At 48.3% G+C, this 21,926-nt stretch overlaps 1 protein-coding gene across 4 annotated transcripts in view; it reads right to left on the minus strand.

Annotated features, from left to right (window-relative positions):
• DNAJC6 (DnaJ heat shock protein family (Hsp40) member C6) overlaps nucleotides 1–21,926 on the minus strand; it is a 564,838-nt gene that overhangs the window by 139,560 nt on the left and 403,352 nt on the right. For all 4 annotated transcript variants that reach the window (XM_069641979.1, XM_069641980.1, XM_069641978.1 and 1 more), the window contains one exon: nucleotides 19,679–19,758. In XM_069641979.1, the coding sequence (XP_069498080.1) occupies nucleotides 19,679–19,758 (80 nt within the window). The remainder of the gene's footprint in view (nucleotides 1–19,678; nucleotides 19,759–21,926) is intronic.

The following is a 21,926-nucleotide window of genomic DNA, read 5'->3' on the forward strand; positions in this document are numbered from 1 at the left end:
ACCACTCCCATTTTAGCTATAGGGCAAAGTAGGAGTTTCTCCAACCCCATTGAAACTTCAATAAAGGTTTTACAAATTGTATCCTTTGTGTCAGTGTCGTACTTGTGATACCATGCCTCCCTTACAGGACGTATATAATGAAATTCTGGAATTTGTCAGAGACTTTTCAATTAATTTAAAGGTGCTAACATCAAATCCCACTGGCAAATGTGGGACTACTATCAACAAAAAAGAAGGGATATGGGAATCCCCTCCCCAATGCCTGAGCACACGCCGACAAATGCAACACCAATTTGTAAAAAATGTCACAATGTTTTCCCAAAAACATTTCTGAATTGATAATTTAATTCTGCAAAATGTATTCATTGTTTACAGTATGTATACATATAACATTACATTCATCAGTGTGCACATTGCATGTACCAAATACTTTGATTGTTGTTAACTCATAGATATCAAAAAGTTCTTCCAAACAGTTCTACTGTTCAGCTGAAATCATGGGGCTCTAGAACATAGCATGGTTCAGTGACCCTTATCTTTTGGTGTTAAAAGGTCATGAGCTCGGACATCTAGATTTACCCACGAAAAGCATGACGATAAGGAGAACAATGACACCCAAAATGTTGTTACGCATGGGGATAGTTGGGTGTTTTCAAGGCAATAAGCCACCGAAAGATGGCGGCGAACCCCCTCCTTTCTAATAATTATCGCTCACACTCAGCAATACGCTATACCACTGCGCTTCACTCTCACATGCCATTAACGCACAGGGACCAACACCTCTCACACCCCTCAGGACCATAAGCTATGCACTGGAACACACGGCAAGATCACCAGCACTGGAGGCATGCATGGTCCACCCCACAAGCAATTTGCAAATGCAAAATTAAAAATACTTACCTGCAAAATTGCCACACTAAGTAACAAAGTACTACCGCCCTTATTTTCAGCCACAGGAATATCTAATCCCCAATACTGGGACCACATAAGATCAGCCCATCCCCAACAGGGGATCCCATCTGGGAATCCAGACCCCATCCCCACCTAAACCAGACCATAAGTACAAACCGCCAATATAACTTGACCCCCATACCCCACAATCATAAGGAACTACGATACTAACCCATCTCTGTTCTCGCTCTTTTCCCCCCTCTTTTCCTTCTCCATTGGCACTGTCCAAAACAAATGTATTAAAAACAAATGTATATATCATGTACTACCAATTACCATGTAACTTACACTGCAAAATGTTACCTATGCACACAAAAATGGATTTACTAAATGATTCACTTAGTCAAGCTCTAGCACACACATTTGTTACCCATATCAATTACTACTGGATATGTGTACTGTTAACATCAACCTTGATAAAGACCCTACAGGTCGAAACACGTGTCGGCTGACCAACTCAAGACCATAAGTCTTAACTAAAATAAACGTACATCATATCAAACGCATTCAGCATGGACATGTATCCTTTTGGAAATAACCAGTGCAAAGTAGCAAGGATCTTTTCCTCAACCTAACCAAAGAGGTGTGGGCCTCACCTGTACCAACCTGTGACCTTGCATACATCACTACGAGAGTACTAAGAACTTAGAGCTTAGCGCAGGAGTGGTCGCCAACTAGAGCCCGCTTTTTTCTCCAGTAATAAACCTAGATTCACTTTTGCAGTACACCACTTTTTGTCTGGCTGGGTAATTCAACCAGGGCATGTCAAGGAATTATGCTGCCAAAGCAAATCAACATGTTGATACCATCTCTGCTGGTGTTGCTATAGGTAACCGCCTAGTCTCACCCAACGGCTTACTCAGCTTTACCTACATAGGAATATATGTTATTTCAAATGCTCACTTTTACCCAATATCCATTAAACCGTTGTTCCAATTTTACACTCTAAATCTACTTTTATAACTTAGCACAGGCCATACCTTCCATATGTTGTAGCTGATAAAATGGATTTCTTTATTTTTTTTATTTTTTTTATTTTTTATTTTATTTGTTTGGATCAAATAGATCTTTACAAAATATAAAAAACAGCAATTTTGTCTATTTACCACAGTAAAAATACAGTTATCTAACAAATCATTTCATCAAAAATGGAAAATATGCCTAACAAAAAGAAACATCGATAGAATAGAAGGCTAAAAAGAAAATCGAAAAGATAAAAAAATAAAAAAAAGATATGAAAAATAGAAAAAAAATAAGAAAAAATAAGAAACCCTCATTTCCCCGGAAACCTGCAACCCAAATTACGTTATTGGTTTCTACTGTTATATAAAGCCGTAATGACTGGTGAGGCACTGGTCCCGTTCTGCCCAACGCTTGAATGGGTCATGCCAAGTTTTGAAAGGACTTGACCCACTGCAATCATCAGGGTGGCGTTATGCCCCGAGATCAAGCGATTCCAAAAGTTCTCCGAGTTCCTTTGCATTCTATGAGTAAATGACGCAGATTTTGCTTATTTTGAGTTGCACACATTTTACAAAATGATATGATATTCTGGCTTTGCCCTCTAATACTTAGGATCTCGCCTGTATGAATTAGGTTAAGGAGGGCCTTAAGAAAGACATATCTTGATTCACTGCTGGGATGTTTTAGCAGATACTTAGGCAACTCTCCCAGTTTTTTTTCCACTACTAGGAAACTATTCTTCAGTTTTACCAGTCTCATTTCCAGTCCTGTTTTAATCCAGTCCATTTCCAGTTGTTTCCAGGACCTTCTTTGCTTTCAAAGGATTCTCTATCAGGATTATTACCGTTGAATCGGCTCCTTCGAGATTTCTTTTAGCTTTTATGGCCAACTGATGGAGAATCTTAGAGCGCAAAAATGGTAAAAACGTAACTGCGGCCACCAGCTTGTCATTAGGCACATTTAAAAGTAACTAAAACTCCCTTTAGTGTAAGTTTAGGGCAGTGGTCTTCAAACGTTTTTAGCCTGCCGCCCCCCCCCTGAGCAAACTTTGGGCAGGCCGGACCCCCCCAAAAATGTCAAATGGACCGTATGTACAAATGGCTATGAAATATTGCACACCGTCACTGCACCCTACTCCCAGTATAGAGCCTGGGCTCCCCCAAATACTCCCATCACAGTCACATGGCTCCCTCATCTCACTCTTCTCACCCTGCTCCCACCACTGTCCCATGGCTCCCACCCATCCTGCTCCCACCACAGTCCCTGAGCTCCCCCCACTCCATTCCCAACACAGTTTCAGGGCCAGTGGGAGCTGGTGAATTTTTTAAGTGGAGGGGCATAAATATTTCCCATAAAAATGCCATAGTGACCGAGCGCAGCGACGGAGCCCAAACCAATCAAGGGAGGTTCGGGGGGGTTTACAGCCATTAATATTTTTAAAATAATGGGTTAAAATGTTGCATTTTAGAGCATCATTTATAAAAAATGGGTAAAAAGCCAAACAGTTTGCAATTGGCACGGGTGGGCCAGGGGTGAAAGCATGGCATTTTTGACTGGACATCTATGATAGATATCCAGTAAAATAAATACCACCCCTGTCCTCTGGGCTCCACAGCGCCTCAGCACCCACCACCATACACTCACTCATAACACAAGCATACACGCATCCATACACATAATTAAATACAAAATAAATTAACATAAATGTACCTTCTGCATTGGCCTGCGCGTGGGTGCTGAAATGCCCTGCTCCAGGTTGCTCTGTCCGTATGTGCGAGGAGGCGCAGGAGCTCCCCCTCACACATGCAGTGCCCGAGTCAGCATTTCCAATGTGCTATGCAAGGCTGGCGAAGCAAAACGCCCCCAGCCTTGCATGGCTCAGTGAACATGTGCGTCTGGGGACCTGAACTGTCAAAGGGAAACAGTGTTTCACTTTGAAAGTTTAGCCAGCCCAGGATCACGCCCTCCGCTGGAAAAAGCAGCTGAGGGAGTGCTCAGTGTTTCACTGGGCTGGCTCCTCAGCTCCTCCATAATGGGTGAAGGGGCCACTGGGTGGATGCCCCCTCGGCCATTATGGAAGAGCTGCTAGGCTCGGTCTGGCCTATAGGGCAATAGGACAATGCCCGTGCTAAAAATGCAAAATGCTAGTGTAGGCCAGTCAAAATGGGCCACTTTTTTGGCCGATGTGGGACAGTTTGATGAGTTACTTCACTATGCAGCTAGTAGTTTTGACCATTGTTGCTCAATAAATAGTCTTTAAATATCACCATTTGCTTACATTTTAACACAAAATACCCTCTTGGGTACTATTCAAACGGTCTGTGACTAAAGGCCATATCCTCCAACCGAAAAAAAAACATTTTCTTTTTTTTTACATTTCAAGCTGGGCTCTCGAACGAAGCCCCCCTCAACCCCCCAGGATGTCAAAAGACAAAAGGGAAGCATAGTTTCCCAGTACTAACAGTCTGAAGGACTAGTCAGTTTCCCCGTGATAAATCGGCAAAAAGGCCAGTGAAGAGAAGCTGAAGCCTTTACTTCTCTTTAAAAACTCAGGACAAGGTGTAAAACAAAAGCAAAACGTTTGGGGGTCCATAGAATATGGAGAGAAAGTTGCTTATGCTTAAAAGACGAAACATACCTAACAATCCCCCCTCCACCAGACTAGTGACAGGAGGAACTAATCCACCCCTGGATGGAACTCCTGTTCCAGTCGGTTATACATTCTAAGCCCATCAGCATTGTAATGTTATGTTATGTTATGTTAGTGATTTTTGTAAAGCGCACGATCGCCCAAAGGCATCATGCCGCTAAGAGAGATAGAGACAGCCCCATGACAATTCAAAATGGGTAGGTTTTAACCCGCCTTCTAAACTCCAGATAGTTAGGGGTTTTCTTTATAAGTGGGAGATTATTCCACAGAACTGCTGCAGCAATAGAGAAAGCCCGGCCGCCAAGCAGGTCTCTGTTGTGCTTTTGAACAACCAATTGCTTGGAAGTGGCTGAGCGAAGGTGTCGAGTAGGGTGATAGCGCATAAACTATTAGGTATTCTGCTCCCTGACCATGAAGGGCACGGTGTACAATCTACAAGGGCTTAAATTCAACCCGTTGAGCTACAGGGAGCCAGTGCAGGTTCCATAACACAGGGGAGATGAGCGCTCCAAAGGGGGAACCTTTGGCTACCCTTGCGGCCAAATTTTGCAGCCGCTGCAGCCGTTTAATCAGGCCATTGGGATGGGCTAGATACAAAGATTTGCAATAGTCTATTTGTGATAGAACCATGGCAGCAACCACGGGAGGGTGCAGAGGGACCGGGATCAGGGGTAATACTCTTAGAATTTTCAGCTGAAATGACCAGCATGACAGACCACAGAGACTTGTTGGTCCATAGATAAGGATGCAGAAAGAACCACACCCAAGTTTTTCACTTTCTTAACCGGAATCGGCAGGGGTCCCAAGGAGGAGGGCCAGAAGGAGGACACCCAGAGTGTAGGATCAGGGGGATAGCCCACCACCATCACCTCAGTCTTGTCCCTGTTCAATTTGAGCCTGTTGTGGTTCATCCAGTCTCCGACAGCAGTCGGGCACCCCCGCAAGCACAACGACACCTGAGTCTGATCAAGTTCTAATCTTATCAGTATCTGGGTGTCGTCGGCATGGGAGTAGCACCTGATGCCGAAGGAGCGGATGAGACACACAAGGACCCATATGTAGAGGTTAAACAATATAGGTGACAGAGAGGAGCTTTGAGACACTCCACAACAGAGGTGACAAGGAACAGAGAGAAAAGGAGGCATCGAGAGGGTCTGAGGGCGATCCGCAACTAAGCTACTACCAAACTAGGAGAGGCGTGATAGCAGGATGGAGTGGTCAACAGTGTCGAAAGCCGATGATAGGTCTAACAAAATCAGGGCACCCACTCCACCTGCATCCACCAGCCTGGTAATATCATCCAAGATGGCGACCAGAACACACTCTGTGCCACGACCGGGACGGAACCCGGACTGAACGGGGTCCAGCAAATTAGAAGATTCTGGAAAAGTAGATAGTAAGGGGGTCACCAGTGATTCTAAAAGTTCAGCCAGAAAAGGGAGAAGTGAAATAGGACAGAAATTAGAAGGAGTGGTAGGGTCCAAAGTGGGTTTTTCAAAAGAGGGATCACCCTAGCAGACTTCAACTCCCGGGGGACATATCCTGTTTGAAAGGAGTCTTTTATAGCTTTGGTAATCTCTGATAGTAAATCAGGGGCAATATCTTTCATGATCCGTAAAGGAATAGCATCCGAGGGAGAGCATGACTTGATTTTTTCAATACCTGTTAAGATGGTTTCCTCGGTGTAAGTCGGGAAGATAGACCAAGTATTAACAATGGTAGGATCAGAGACATCGGGGGGGGGGTGGTGTTATCAATGGGTCCAGCCCTTGACACTGCCAAAGCGATGGTTTGTCTGATAGCGTCAATCTTAGAAATAAAGAAGTGAGACAGAACGTCACAGAGCTCCTGAGTGGGTGTGACAGTAGGGGTGAGCCTCTCCACTGAAGTATGGTTCTTGGCAGCAGCAAACTGGGCCCTTGGCTGAGAAAGAGAGGATTGATTCAATATTGGTAGTAAAATGTGCCATTTTAGCAGCTTCAATTTTAGCTGAATATGCAGCGAAATGTGCTTTATATTGAATTTTAAGAGCAGGATCATAAATTCTACGCCATTTATGTTCTGACTGGCGCAATGTGAGGTGTTCTTCTTTCAAAAGATTAGTGAACCATGGTTCAGGGGGCAGTCTACGGGGTTGAATCAACCGAAGAGGGGCCACCATTTTAGCAACTTCGAGGAAGACCTCGGACATAGAAGACAATCCACAGCTGACTCACGGCTGCACTTGGCTTGGATCAAAGTAGCCAAATTTGAGGTGTCCACAGCACGCCAGGAGCGCTGCCAGATCTTCTCTGTCAGAGTTATAACAGGTTTGCCAATAATTTCCAGTCTACAAGAGACCAGGAAATGGTCAGACCAAGGGATGGGTTCAATAACCTGAAGTGTAAGCAGGGGTTTAGGCGAAAATACCAAATCCAGTATGTTGCCCAATTTATAAGTTGGGCTATCAGCATGTTGATGAAGTTGGAGATCAGCAATACTTTCAGCAAATAGGATGAGAGTAGGGGGCCTGGGAGAACAGTATTTTAAATTAAAGTCCCCTAGGACCACCAGATGAGTATATTTAATTTGAAAATTGGCTACAAGATCAGGATATTTCTCAGGAAATGTTGAACACCTGGCCAATGCTCAATGGTGAGGTCAAACCTTGAAGTCTTATAGACCACCTGAGCAATGTAGGATTCTCTCCCTTCATGTTCATCAACCACTTTAAGGGCCTATGGTTAGTCTTCAAAATAAAGTGAGTCCTATAGAGGTAGGGCCTCAGCTTCCTAAGGCTCCACACAATGGAAGAACATTAATTTTCCACATCAGGCCAACTGAGCTCTCTGTCCTTAATGTGGCAACTGATGAAACATATAGGATTTTCCCTGCCTTTGTCATCAGGCTGTGATAGTACCGCTCCTATTCCAGTGTCAGAGGCATCTGTATGCACTATGAAAGATCTCTGGTAATCAGGTACCCTCAGCACCTGTGCCTGTGTGAGGCTGGGCTGCACGGGGCCCGAGGGGATGGCCGGCATTATAATAAAAAACAGAAAACCAGCAAGAAAACTCAGACCTGGGAGAGCGAATAGCTGCCACGACTAGAGACCCGGTGTTTGTAGGCTACTGTGATTTCGGGCGAAGAGGAAAGGAATCAGTAAAACCAACTGATGACAAAGAGGCGCCCAAGCGACATGAGATAACCATGCACCCACGGAAAGACAATATATCGCTGTTAGGAATCGCAGGAAGTAACTGAACAGTCGAAATCGGACCAGGAACTACCACTCCCATAATGCCTCTGTACAGACCCGAGAATACTACATTAAAACTAAAATCCAATAAAAGATGGTTAACTAATGTGAGGATTCCCTTACTTTATGCCCGCAGCAGGAATAACTACAGGGTTGGCGAAGTACGAGGTTGGGGGCTTGAACAAAGCGTCAGCGAGACCAAGGGAGTAGCAAAGGGAACGACTCGGGATGTGGACAGGGGAAGGGAGGGGTTGCCTGAGGGGAGGTGGAAAGAATTGGGCACACCTGGAGAGGGGAGGGAAAGAGGGGATGTACCATTAAAAACGGCAACCAGGAACTCATTGTGTCTCCTGATACTTTTGTCTAGGAATCGAGTACGAGGGCCAAAGAGTGGACCACGGATGTCTCTGGCTTCCAGTGGGTGTACTAGGTCGGTCTGCCACCGGGACTGAGGAAACCCCTACACCAGACCACAGAAACCAGGAAACAGGTCCGCAGTGGTAGCCACGGGAAGAGGTGAAGACAGCGAGGGAACAGGGTTCTTGGTTTCCTCACTTTCCACAGAACTGACACCGAAGCAACATCGAGCAATTTATTTTACAAATACGGGCTCGCAGAGCAACAAAGCTGGCAGCAAGCAGTGGGGTCGGCTGTGAATGAGCTTGTGTGCATATGAGACTCAGGTCTAACAGCCGTAGCTTTCTGTGACAAGGAAGCACTGTGAGTTCATTTTCTTTTTCTTCTATGCGAAACCCCACCCGAAACGCTCAGATGTGAATGAACATTTGAACCTTTGACATTTAAGAAGACGGCACCCAGAGGTGGATATTTGTGCTCTTAAAACCCAGTAATATGAGCCTTTTATGAGTTACTAAAGCTGCACTTAAGGGAAAGGAAAAATCAGTTTCAGTTTAGTTTCTGAACTGTCTTTCTCCTAATAACCAATCACTGGTCTCTGGGTCATAATGCCCCCAGCCAATGACTACCCTCTACCTAAGCCCCTCCTCTGCAGCCATCTTCGGATTTGGTAGCACGTAAAGTGGCAATAGGACCAAGTGAAGAGCCGCAGAGGGGTAGGTGGGAGGGTTCGCATGTGAATCCATGCCAGACCCATGCTGGAGAACAAATGTTACAGGTAAGTAACTTGTTCCTTCTCCAGCATGGATTCACATGCTCATGAATATAAGAATACATAGCAGTACACACATGCACAACCACGGGAGGTGGCAAGGCTCAACATTAAGCATTTCATCAACTCAACATTAAGCATCTCTTACCTCCTCACCAGGCCCACCTTCAGGCGAACAGGTTGCGCAGCACTGCCTGGCTGACTCTGAACTCCTCCCTGGAATCCCAGTCGACGCAGTAGAATCTCGTGATGGTGTGCGTCGACCTCCATGTAGCAGCCCTGCAGATGTCCAGCAGGGGTACACCAGATAGGATCGCTCTGGTCGAATGGGCACTCGGACGACCGGGCAACGGTCGGTTCGTCAACCGGTGACAGTCATGATGCAGCCGGTGAGCCATTTGCAAATGGAAGCCTTCGAGAGGGCTTTCCTTTGGTTCACAGGTCCAAAGTTCACAAACAGCTGTGATGTCTTCCGAAAACTCTTCGTGCGGTCCACGTAGAACTTCAGCGCTCTAGCTACATCCAGCAAGTGCAAATTCCTCTCTGCCGGCAACGAAAGCGACGGGAAGAAAACAGGTAACACCAAGGGCTCATTGAGATGGAAGTCCGACAGCACCTTGGGCATGAAGGAGGGGCGCGTCCTCAACACCACCCTTGTCTCATGGAAACTCAGGTATGGGGGCTTGCAGGAAAGGGCCTGGATCTCTCCCACCCGTCGTGCGGAGGTGATGGCCACAAGAAACACAGTTTTCCACGACAGGAACTTCAACAGTGCCGAATGCAGAGGCTCGAATGGTGGCCCCATGAGCCTGGTCAGCACCACGTTGAGCTTCCACGCCGGGGCCGGACCCTTCACCGGAAGGAAAGATCGGAACAGTCCCTTCATGAACTCCTTCACCAGGCGATGGGACCACAGGGATGAGCGCCCCAGAGTTCTGTTGTGTAGCGGGAGATAGCCGCCAGATGGATCTTGATGGAGGCATGGGCCAGCCCCGCCTTGGCCAGTGATAGCAAGTACGGCAGCACTTGAGGGGCAGTAATCCGCAGAGGGTTAATCTTCTGTGCCCGGCACCAGACAGAAAACCTCTCCCATTTGTGTCCATAGCACTTGAGAGTTGAGGATGCCCTGGCCTTTGCAAGCACCTCCTTGCAGTCCGCCGGGATATCATACTCTCCAAACTCTAATGCTGTAGGAGCCAGGCCTGCAAGTTCAGTGACCCCGGGTCGTGATGGAGGATGGCGCCTCCTTCTCTGGAGAGGAGATCTGCGTCCATCGGCAGTTTGACTGAGGGGTACGCTGACATGTCCAGAAGGTCCGGGAACCAGATCTGTCTCGGCCACGCCGGTGTGACGAGGATCATCCTGCACCAGGACCGTCTGAGTTGGTTGATGAGTCGCAGCAGCAACAGTAACGGCGGGAACGCATAGAGGAACAGGCCGTCCCAGGGGAATGAGAAGGCATCGCCCATGCTCCCCGGCTGGGGAAACCTGCTGGTGAACCTCTGGCACTTGGTGTTCATTGCCATCGCGAATAAGTCGATCTGGGGATTGCCCCATCGTTGGAATAGTAGATCCACTTGATCCTGCAGCAGTTCCCACTCGTGGCACGAGCGCAGCTCCCTGCTGAGTGAGTCGGCGATGGTGTTCTTTATTTCTGCCAGGTGGAAGGGTACCAGAAACATCCCTTGGGCGACGGCCCAGTGCCACAGATCCTGGGCCTCCTTGGATAGGGCTGGGGATCTGGTGCCTCGCTGCTTCCGGATGTAGAACATTGTGGTGGTGTTGTCAGTGAAGATCCTCACCACCTTGCCCTTGAGGATCGGAAGGAAGGACCTGAGGGCCCAGAACACGGCTCAGAGCTCCAGGACATTGATGTGAAGTGACCTCTCCTCCGGGAGCCAAAGGCCTCTTGCGTGGAGATCTCTGGTGTGCATTCCCCATCCCTCCAGGGAGGCATCGTCGTCACCGTCTCCTGATGTGCCGGGGTCTGGAAGTCCATCCATACCCGCCGCGAGATGCGCGCGGGTGCCCCACCACAGGTTCGCTTGGCGAAAGGTCTCGTTGAGTGAGATCCTGTCTTCGAAGCTGCCCGCCGCTTGCATCCAACGGGCGTCGAGGAACTCTTGTAGTGGACGCATCCGCATCCTGCACAGGCGCACAAGGTAGATGCACGAGGACATCATGCCGAGGAGGGACTTGATGGACCATACCCTGGCCTCGTCCATGGTCGACAGCCATTTCACCTTGCCCAGGATGGCCTTCGTCATTTCCTCTGATGGTGAGGCCAACCGCGCCACTGTGTCGAGCCTGGCTCCCAGGAACAGTGCGACTTGCGACGGAAACAAGTGGGATTTCGCGAAGTTGATGGAAAATCCCAGATCCGTGAGCAGCTGGACGGTCTTCACTGTGTGTTCGACGGCGAGTTCTTTTGTCCTTGCTCGGATGAGCCAATCGTCCAGGTAGGGGTGGATGTGGATCCCCTGCAGGCGTAGCCGCACCGCCACTGGTGCTAGGCACTTGGTGAATACCCTGGGCGCTGACTTCAATCCGAAGGGGAGGACGTTGAACTGGTATTGCTGTCCTTGGACTATGAATCTGAGAAACCTTAGATGTCCCCTTAGAATGGAGATGTGGATGTAGGCATCCTCCAAGTCCAGCGACGATAGGAACTCACCTTCCTCCAGCTGTCCCAGCATGTGCTGGAGGGTGACCATACGGAATTTCTGAGACTTGATGTACTTGTTTAAACGACGAAGGTCCAGGATGGGTTGCCAGCCGCCGGTCTTCTTTCTCATGAGGAAGTATTGTGAGTACACTCCGGAGCCCCAGAGCCTCTTTGGGAAGAGCTTGATGGCTCCTTTCTTGAGCATCGCCCTTACTTCCAGCAGCAGTTGAGAGACATAGTTTTCCTTCCTGGCCATGGGTGGAATGCAGGGGCACTTTTTTAGAAACTCAAGAGTGTGCCTGTGGGCCAGGGCATCCAGCACCCATCGGCCGGTGGAGATGGACACCCACACGCTGACGAACTTCGCCAGCCGGCCTCCCACCGGGGTGCTCAGATGGGGGCCCGACGCTACGGCCGGTTCAGTCCTGCTTGGTAGCGGCCTTGCCGCCTTGGCCTCCTTGACAACGAAGACGAGATCCTCCTGACTTGCCGCGTCCTCTGTAGGGCTCCTGCGACGAAGAACGGGCCGCCTGGCGGTACGTCGAGGACCCACCGACGAATCCTATGGAGGCACCTTGCTTGCCTCCGGAGTTCCGAAAGGGCGGCCGTCGTTGCTGCAAAATTCCCAAGGCCCGCGCCGTCTCTGTGTCCGCCTTGATGGCCTGCAGTGACTCGTCCACTGTCTTGCCAAACAGGTTGTTTTCGTCGAAAGGCATGTCCAAAACTCTGGTTTGCACATCCTGTCGGAAATCGGTTGCCTTGAGCCAACCTCGCCGGCGAAGGCAAACACGTTGCCCATCTGGCAGAAGCCGGTGTCAGCAATGTCTGTGGCCACCGTTATGTCGTGGTCTGATGACACCTCGCCTTCCGGCAGGATCTCCAGGGCCTCAGCCCTCTTGTCGTCCGGGAGGAAGTCCAGCAGAGGAGCGATTTTAAACCACAGCTCCCTGTCGTAGCGGGGCACAATCGCGAGGGCATTGGCCGCTTTAATCGTCGTCGCCGCTGACGAGATGTCCGGTCATCCCATGGCATCCAATTTCTTCCCTTTGCCGTCCGGCGGGGAGGTCAAAGTCGAAGCCGTCGCTCTCACTGCTTTCTTCTTGGCCGCCGCTGAGACGACCGAATCTGGGGTCGGCTGCGCCCTAAGGCACATGGGGGTAGAATCCGGGACCCGGCACTTCTTCTCATACCGGTCTCTCTTGGCAGGGGTTGTGGACGGGTTCTTCAGGAGCTCCAGCCCCTCGTCCCAGATGTCGTCAAGTAATGGAACCGAGAGGACCGTCTTCCTCTTGGCCTCACGAGGTTGATAGCGGAATCCTTCCTTCTTCTGTTCTACAGGGCAGAGCTGGAAGAGCTTGGATGCCCAGGCGATCATGGCGTGGAAGGAGCCAATTTCGTCAGGCGGAGAGGCCCGAGGAGGTGGTGATGGGAGGCCCATCCCGTCGTCACCACCGTCGTCATTGGTCCCCGTCATGGCCGTCTCCGTTCCCGTGTCATCCCTCGGATCCGGGGAAGGAGATGAAGGCTGTGAGGGCTGTGCCGGCTGGAACGGCGGTGTGGGATGAGTTCTCCTCCGCTTGCTTGGAGGGCTTCCTGACAGTCCAGGCTCTGCTGGGTCGTCCGCTGCGGGTAAGGGCAACCTTGTCCATATCTCTGTACACAAGGCCTGGATCGCCAACAAGATTGCTCCTGAGTTATCCTGTGGCCCAGGTACCGGCTGCGACGGGCGCAATGGTTGGGGAGTGGAATCCTCCGCCTCCACGGGAACCTCGTCAGTGCCACCGTCGTTTTCTTCTTCTGCCTCATCGGGATCCCGCCCACGGGACCGGACTTCTTTGAACCTCTTGTCCAGGATCTTCACAACTTCAGCCAGCGCGGGTGGCCTACCACCGGATCGCTTGGCAAAAGGTCTTGTTGAGCGAGATCCTCTCTTCGAAGCTGCCCGCCGCTTGCATCCAACGGGCGTCAAGGAACTCTTGTAGTGGACGCATCCTCAGCCTGCACAGGCGCACGAGGTAGATGCATGAGGACATCATGCCAAGGAGGGACTTGATGGACCTTACCCTAGCCTCGTCCATGGTGGACAGCCATTGCACCTTGCCCAGGATGACCTTCGTTCTTTCCTCCAATGAGGAGGCCAATTGCGCCACTGTGTCGAGCCTGGCTCCAAGGAACAGTGTGACTTGCGACGGAACCAAGTGAGATTTCGCAAAGTTGATGGAAAATCCCAGATCCGTGAGCAGCTGGACGGTCTTCACTGTGTGTTCGACGGCGAGTTCTTTTGTCCTTGCTCGGATGAGCCAATCGTCCAGGTAGGGGTGGATGTGGATACCCTGCAGGCGCAGCCACGCCACCACTGGTGCTAGGCACTTGGTGAATACCCTGGGCGCCGACTTCAATCCGAAGGGGAGGACCCTGAACTGGTATTGCCGTCCTTGGACTATGAATCTGACAAACTTTCGATGTCCCCTTAGAATGGGGAAGTGGATGTAGGCCTCCTCCAAGTCCAGCGACGATAGTAACTAACCTTCCTCCACCTATCCCAGCATGTGCTTGGAGGGCTTCCTGATGGTCCAGGCTCCGCTAGGTCGTCCGCTGGGGGTAAGGGCAACTTTGTCCTTATCTCTGTACACAAAGGCTGGATCGCCATCAAGATTGCTCCTGAGTTATCCTGTGGCCCAGGTACTGGCTGCGACAGGCGCAACGGTTGGGGAGTGGAATCCTCCACCTCCACGGGAACCTCATCAGTGCCACCGTCGCTTTCTTCGTCCGCCTCATCGGGATCCCTCCCGCGGGACAGGACTTCCTCGAACTTCTTGTCCAGGATCTTCACGACTTCAGCCAGCTCCTCTTCAGAGGCTGTATCCCTGATGGCCACCGCCCCCCCTCTTTTTCCACCTGGGTTCTCACGGGGTTCTTCTCGATGGGTTGAAAAAAGGATTCCCTCCAAGGTGGCAGGGAAACTCTGGGCCCCGAGGTCACCTCCACTGGGGTAGCCTCCACAGGCTAGGCCAGGGCTGGCACGACTCCCTCTAAAGAGGCCTTAGCCGGGTGAATCAAGGCCTTCACGACTTTGGAAGCGCTTGAGGCCTTCGCCTTGGGGGTAGGGTCGCTGGCTCGCTCCCCCTCCGCTGTCTCTGTCGGGATCGACCGGGACTTCTCCCGAAGCTTATCCGGGTTCTCCGACTTCCTTTTCCCCGAGCCAGAGCATTGGCTCGTGGTTGATGGCGTCAGTGAAAGTGCGCCCTGCCTGGCAGCCGAGGAGCCCGACCGTTCGGCGTTCCCGGTGCATGCAGACTCGCGGTGCTTTGCCTTTTGTTGGGCCCCTGTCGCCGGAGCACCCTCAAAGGACTTAGAAGACCGCTCGGACCTCTTCTTCTCACCTGCTGCTGGGCTCTTCCCCTCCAGCCAGTTGGTGAGGCGTATGCGCCGATCCTTCATGGTCCGCTCCGACATGTTTTTGCAAAACGCACAGTCCTTCTCCACGTGCGTTTTATCTTCATGAAGGCAGTAGAGGCAACTAGAATGCTCGACCTCCTTGAAGCGATTCTGCAATCTGCATCCAGGGCAGCTCCTGAACAGCTTGGATCCGAGCGTCGTGCTCCCTTTGTCCTGGGCCATGTCCACACGGGGTAGGCCTCAACCATCTTCTGGAATCCTCCAAGAAGCGGAACTCGATGAAAACTTTGCCCTTGAGGGGCATAGAAAATTATGAAACGGGTCCCCGTTGATCGGTAGTAGAAACGGTGGAGCTTGAGGCTCGATTGACCGGAAAATGAGATTAAACTCTTGGAAAAATCACAAAACGCAGTAAAAGCTCGAGAGCTATAGCACAAGGACTCCCAACACTTGAACGTGCAGTAAAAATCTGAAGATGGCTGCCAGAGGAGGGGCTTAGGTAGAGGGCAGTCATTGGCTGGGGACAGTATGACCCAGAGGCGAGTGATTGGTTATTAGGAGAAAGACAGTTCAGAAACTAAACTGAAACTGATTTTTTCTTTACCGAGGATTCCCAGCCTGACGACGGGGAATATTCATGAGCATGTGAATCCATGCCAGACCCCATGCTGGAGAATAGAAACTGTCTTTTGTTGAAGCTGAATTACTGGCTCCTGCCTGCTATTTAACAGCCTGACAAAGGGAATCTTGCAGGTCTTGGAAGGTCTTCTCACATTCCTCAGACCAAGAAACATTTGTAGGTTTATTAGGAGTAGTGAGGGCAGTCAGAGGGGCAACTATGGTGCCATAGTCTGCTATAAAGTTCCTGTAATTCTCAGTGAGACCTAGGAAAGGTCACACTTGGATTTGGGTAGTGGGGGTTGTCTTGAACAGCCTGTACTTCACTGGGAAGAGGCTGAATCTTGCCCTCACCAATCTCATGCCCAAGGCAGACCAAAAAACGCTGACCAGTCTGGCACTTGGTAGCCTTTGTGGTCACATGAGCCTTCTGAAGAGCCTGTAACACAATTTCCAGGTGTCTAGCATGTTCCTCCCAAGTGGGGCTGAAGACTGCTATATTATACAGATATGCAATGCAAAATTCATCCAACACATTCACAGCATTGTTGACCAACCTTTGGAATGTGGCAGGTGCATTCCTCTGACCATGGGGGTGGCTATATGAGGGAGAATCATATGCGGGGAGACAACTTCCGGGAGAGTACCATGGGATCATCGGATGAGACATGGTATCCCACTTTACCTTTTGAGGATATCCCGCTCATCCCCAATGCCTTAATGGCATATTGTTACACCCCCCTCATCGACCTAGGAAGTATACTAAAGACCTCCTAACAGTAACTGGGTTTAGTAGTACATTCTGCAGATTTCCTGCCAAAGAAGCTCAATTTAGATTTGGCTTATTCAAAATTCATTGGTTCTTATTGCAATACTCTGGCACTGCTTTTAGTTGGGCTCTCAGTGCATCTGGACTCCAAGCCAATAGCAAAGAGTCGTCTGCATACAAAGGCAGAGGGGCCGATTTCCCGGAAATGGATGGAATGTCTTCAGATGCAACCAGGACTTCCTACACCATGGGCCTCATTACAAGGTGGCCGGTGCGGAATTAATGTGCCAGTCTTACCGTATACCGGCACCTTTCCGCACCGGCCAACTACATGTTTCACAGTCGGGCACCTGATTTACCTCCAGCTAAGAGCTTGTTACCTTTCAGAGAGACTGACAAAATATGAATCCAGCAGAACATTAAGGTCCTCAGGAACTGGACTACTCAAGGGTATTAAAGCCAAAAGTATACTGGGAAATGGAAGATCCTTCAGTACGCTGGAACCTAAAGCACGGAATACCCTGCTGCTGACTCTTAGGCTGGAAAGTAATCTACTACATTTTTGTAAGCAACTGAAAATATATTTGTTCACATAGATCTGGTAGCTAAATTTATTTTACGCTCATTTGTCCTGTGCTTCATGTTCTATCTTATTTCTTTTTGTGCGTCCTGATGCCCGTGGGCTGCAGCGCTATATAAACAAATACATAAAATAGAAATAAATAAGTCAGGCGTCTTACTAGCGAAATTAGCAGTATTATCGCCACCGGTATTACCATTGCCAATAAAACCGGCAAATCCCCCCATGGAGTCTAATCTGACTCCATGGAATGGGAATTTACAACCATTGCCAGCACTCGTAATCCAGCGGTAATGCTGCCAGATCGAGTGCTGTTAACGGTAATACAGTTTACTGCTATCCTGGTGTATTTACCTCCATGATACTGGCAAACCTGTAATGAAACCCCATGTTGTCAGTATAGAGGCAAAAAAGGACGAGTGCCAATAAACAACGTTGCTGTGTTCCTCTGTCTGTCAACATCTTCTTTGTTAATTGTCCGTTGGAGCCAACACACATCTGGATAGTAGTCTTGGAGTACAACGCCATGATGATATTAAGCAGACTCCTATCCGTATCAATTTGGAAATGGCATATGAGGAAGGACACAACACAAATCTCGTTGGTGTTGTTTGGCTATTTACCCAACCATTGACTGCCCATGGCCATGCTAATCCCAATGGCCATTGTTTCCCACTTTCTGCCTCCCCCCGTCCAAAACACATCATCCTGGGATATCTTTCAGCTAGATTTATCATGCCTTATCATCAAACGTTGTGCTCGAAGTGCTTTTTCAAAGCAGTCTTACAAGAGTGATTGACTTAATTGGAAATGTAAACACGCAACTGGTGTAAAAAAAAATCTTAACATGGTCTGCTTTCAGCCACTCGATTTATAAGCACTATGTGTGTCTTTCACGGAAGTCCTGTTAAAAATGATCATTGGCAAAGCCAACAGTTTTGGCTTGTGTATAAGTTTTAGGCATTTGCCAGGCATTGCTATTATATGCCGAGGTACTTGCACCATTGTGCAGCTACTAACATTGATGGCTAGTTAATGCCACTACAGCAGTGTGTGGCAAATGCTTTTGCCATCTCTACACAAAGGCCGAAACTGTTGGCATTACCAATGTTTGTTGCTAATTTGGCCCATAGCTTTTCTCTAACAAGGTCAAAAGCTAACGTAAAGGCCAAGAAAGTGACATATAGAGACATGTTCTTTGCAAAGGCATAATTATTAATCAAGTGTGTGAGCGTGAAAATCTGATCGATTTTGGAAAGCACCGGCCTAAAACTCCCCTGGGCCCATTCAGGGCGGATTTTTTTTCGCTAATCCCTAAATCCAGTTGTTTAGTTCTTTTAATATATTGGGCCTCATTCTGAGTCCAGCGGTATCCATGTCAGTAATTACCAGCATGGCTGCCACCGGAGTCATGAATTTACCGGCACCCAGCAATGGGCAATTACAGGGGCATTCCGGCCCTGCCGGACCCGGTAATTATCCATTGCCGGGTGCAGATAATAACTGCTCCCCATTCCCATTTGAGCCCCATAGGGTTCAATGGGAATGGGGAGGCATGTAGCACAGGCACCGTTAATAACGGTACCGGTGCTACCGTGTAGATCTGCTCGCGGGTGCCATTCCGCCTGCCAGGTCAGACCTGGTGAGTGAAAAGGCTCCGGCGAGCAGACTTCATAGTTTGCCGGTACGGTAACAACAGTACCAGCAAGCTTACTGGTACCGTTGTTACCGGGCCGGCAAACTTGGAATGAGGCCCATTGTGTCTTAAGGTTTTACAGTTGTTATCAATTAGACTGTTCGGTATATCCGGGGTAACTGCGTTAAAGGGACCTTTCTTCAAAAGTGGTATTTATAATAATGGAATTTAACCACGAAACAGGGAATGCACTACATGCAACAAAGGCAGGAATAACTGACTTAACAGAAGCTCCCAGTCTTGAGAATGCTTACACACTTCAGCTGGAATCATGCTCAGGCCTGGAGCTTTTCCCCTAAATAGATAGGCAGGGAGGTGATCCATCGCCTTGTGCAGCCTGTGGGCTGTGAAGTATGCACAGGCGTCTAACAAAGAGAAAGATGCAGCCGTGTCAACTGGGATATGTCTGATGTACTGATCTTGACTACCCCCACTAGGATCAAGGGTGACCAGGGACTCACAAATAGGTCACATTCAGAGTTGTTTGCGTCAATACATGACTTGTGTTTGTGTAAACCTTGGGCTATGCCTAGGCGAAGATGGGGGGGGGGGAGAGAGAGTGTGTGTGTGTGTCTATGGTCTATGTGTGTACTTACACTTCTGAGTTAAAGGCTGGAGTGTGGAGTGCTGCTTTTAGAATGAGATAATGAAGTAGAATGCTGCTGGCCTTTTCCGAAGCCTGTGTTTCCATTACATCTCTGTTGCTTCCTATTGGTGCTCACTGTCGTGCCACAAGCTTTGCCTTCACATATCTGCTTAAGATCCTTGGTACCACTGGGGCTCATCAAACCAAGCTGCTCTCTCTCTCTCTCTCTCTCTCTCTCTCTCCTCTCCTTCTCTCTCTCTCTCTCTCTCTCTCTCTCTTTCTCTCATCTCCTTCCACATGGCTCCTTCATGCTCTCCCGGTTAAGCCAGCAGCATTACTTACCTTTACTTACCCGAGAAACGGAATGCCTTATCCCAAAGATGAGATCTTAAATGCAACCATTTGGTTTTCTGTTAGATTCATCTTGTACTTACTTTGTAAATTTCAAAGCCGATGTTCCAAGCGCTATGAAGCCAGTATGGAGCTGTATCTGGAACATCTGTGTGTTTGACATCTGAAATGAAGCAAAAGATGCAAAGTATTTGACATCTCTTCAAAACACACAATTCAAATAATAAATTAATGTGTTGGTTACAGATTAGTCACCACATTTGTATTGCACTTTATTGAATTTATAAATCGCCTTTCACCACGTGTCTTTCTGATGCTGCCGCATAGCACCAATTCACCTGTGTTCACAAGTACACCCTTTCTCAACTTGCTGATAAAAGTACATAGTCGTACACATTAGAAACGTCTGGTGGAGATTGGCTGCTGATACGAGGCCAGAAACATTTTCTGCAGTGCGCCATTATCAAAAAATGTTTAATAATTAAATCAATGCAATAAAGAAAACCAAGCAATCATGTACCAGGAGAAGAGTAAGGGGATACAACAGGGGTTGCAAGTGAGGCATTAGGAGATGAAAGGAGGTGAGAGAAGGGGCATTAGCAGGTCACACGAGGAAATAAGTCCCAATAAAGTATGGGAGCATAACAGAAAATGTGAAGCAGGAAGAACAGAAGAAGGCAGTAAGTTGTCTGTGTCAAGAGACTAGCCAAGAATAAAATGTAAATACATGTCTAACTTTAGTGTTTTCATTGTAGATGTACTCTGCATGTGCATGTGCTGTGAAATTATACTACTCCTACAGAAGAATTTTTTTTTTAATCCGTCTCTTAAAACCCAAGCACTGACAAACATAAAAAGTACACATTCCATTATGTTTCCTGCAGACTCCCAACAATGCTTAGAGTATGCAGTTTCCAACCTAGCTGAGTTTATTTAGTTTAATACACACATTTTACATTGAATACGAAATCAACGTAAATCATGTATTCTAAAATATAACATATAATATGGATATATTTCATATATTTCATTTGTTAAACTATTGCAACTTAGTCCCCTGAATTAGGGGTAACATCAAATGCTAATCGTAGATGTTATTAGATGTATATATATATATATATGTATATATATTACACGGCCACGGTAGTGGCCGTGTAGTTATGGTTAAGTTGCTGTTTCCATGGGAAGAGCACTTTTTGGGCGGCCTAAAACTCCGCTCCACCTGGACTAATCCTCACCAAACTTTGCAGAAAAAGTATATGGGCCACTCTGAATTTTTTTTTGCAAAGTTTGGTGATGTTTGGTCCAGGGGGGGAAAAGTTACAGGGGGGGGTTCCAAAATGTCTTTTTTTCCCATAGACTGAATGGGGGAAAACTTTGCGCACGGCTACAGGGCAAACCGCTGGACAGATTTGTACCAAATTTGCGCCAGTGGCAGGGGCTTGGACGTGAAAGGTGCTTTTGTAAATTTTGTGACAATCCATTCAGTAGTTACCTGAAAAAGCAACAAAAAGTATGTATGTAAAAATTAGTGATATCTATGTCCTCTCCGCGGACACACTTCCCTATTCGCTCCGTAGACAAGATTGCAATTGGCTACTCCGTGGCGTGCTGCCCGCGACCATGTTGCGCTTGCACCGATTGGCTGTGGCACAGCGTGAAGTGCGTCGTAATCTTTCGATACGGCCGCCATGTTTACTTCGTTTTCTGTTGAACGCAAACATCAGCGGTAACAAACCTACCCTGAGAAGACACCAGTGCACTTTTTGCACTTATGGAACACTGCTTGGAAAGGTGAGCTTTAGAGAGACGTGGTAGATGAAAAAGAAATATGAATAATTATTGTTAGCATTGTCATATCGTACGGTGCACCTTACAACTCATTGTACGAAATGAACTTATTGTGTTCCTTTTACAACACATACACATCATTACTGCAGTCTGTGGGATGTTTTTACCCATGCATCCAAGCCCTACCATAAAACTGTGCAGTACTGGCATGGAAAAGATCATGATGGCCAGAACTCCCCAGAGAGTGCACAGGGAAAACATGAAGAAAAGGCTGCCACCCATTTTTGCCTATGTTGTGAGCACAGGAGTGCACTGCCTAAAACCACCATTGGGCTACACACACAGTAGCCTGAAACCATTTGGAATGGCAATGCTGATTGCCAAAAGCAACCCAGAACTGTGGGGAATTCATTTTCTTAATGTCAAAAATGGATGCAGTATCGGTGCTCACCACTATCAGAAAGCCGGCGTTTTAAAACCACCAGACTTTTGTGTAAAACTGAACAGATGAACCCAAACCAGGCCAAGGAAAGACTTGCT

The sequence above is a fragment of the Ambystoma mexicanum genome, chromosome 1q (assembly GCF_040938575.1).
Source record: "Ambystoma mexicanum isolate Mex_15411 chromosome 1q, UKY_AmexF1_1, whole genome shotgun sequence".
NCBI classification, from domain to species: Eukaryota; Metazoa; Chordata; class Amphibia; order Caudata; family Ambystomatidae; genus Ambystoma; species Ambystoma mexicanum.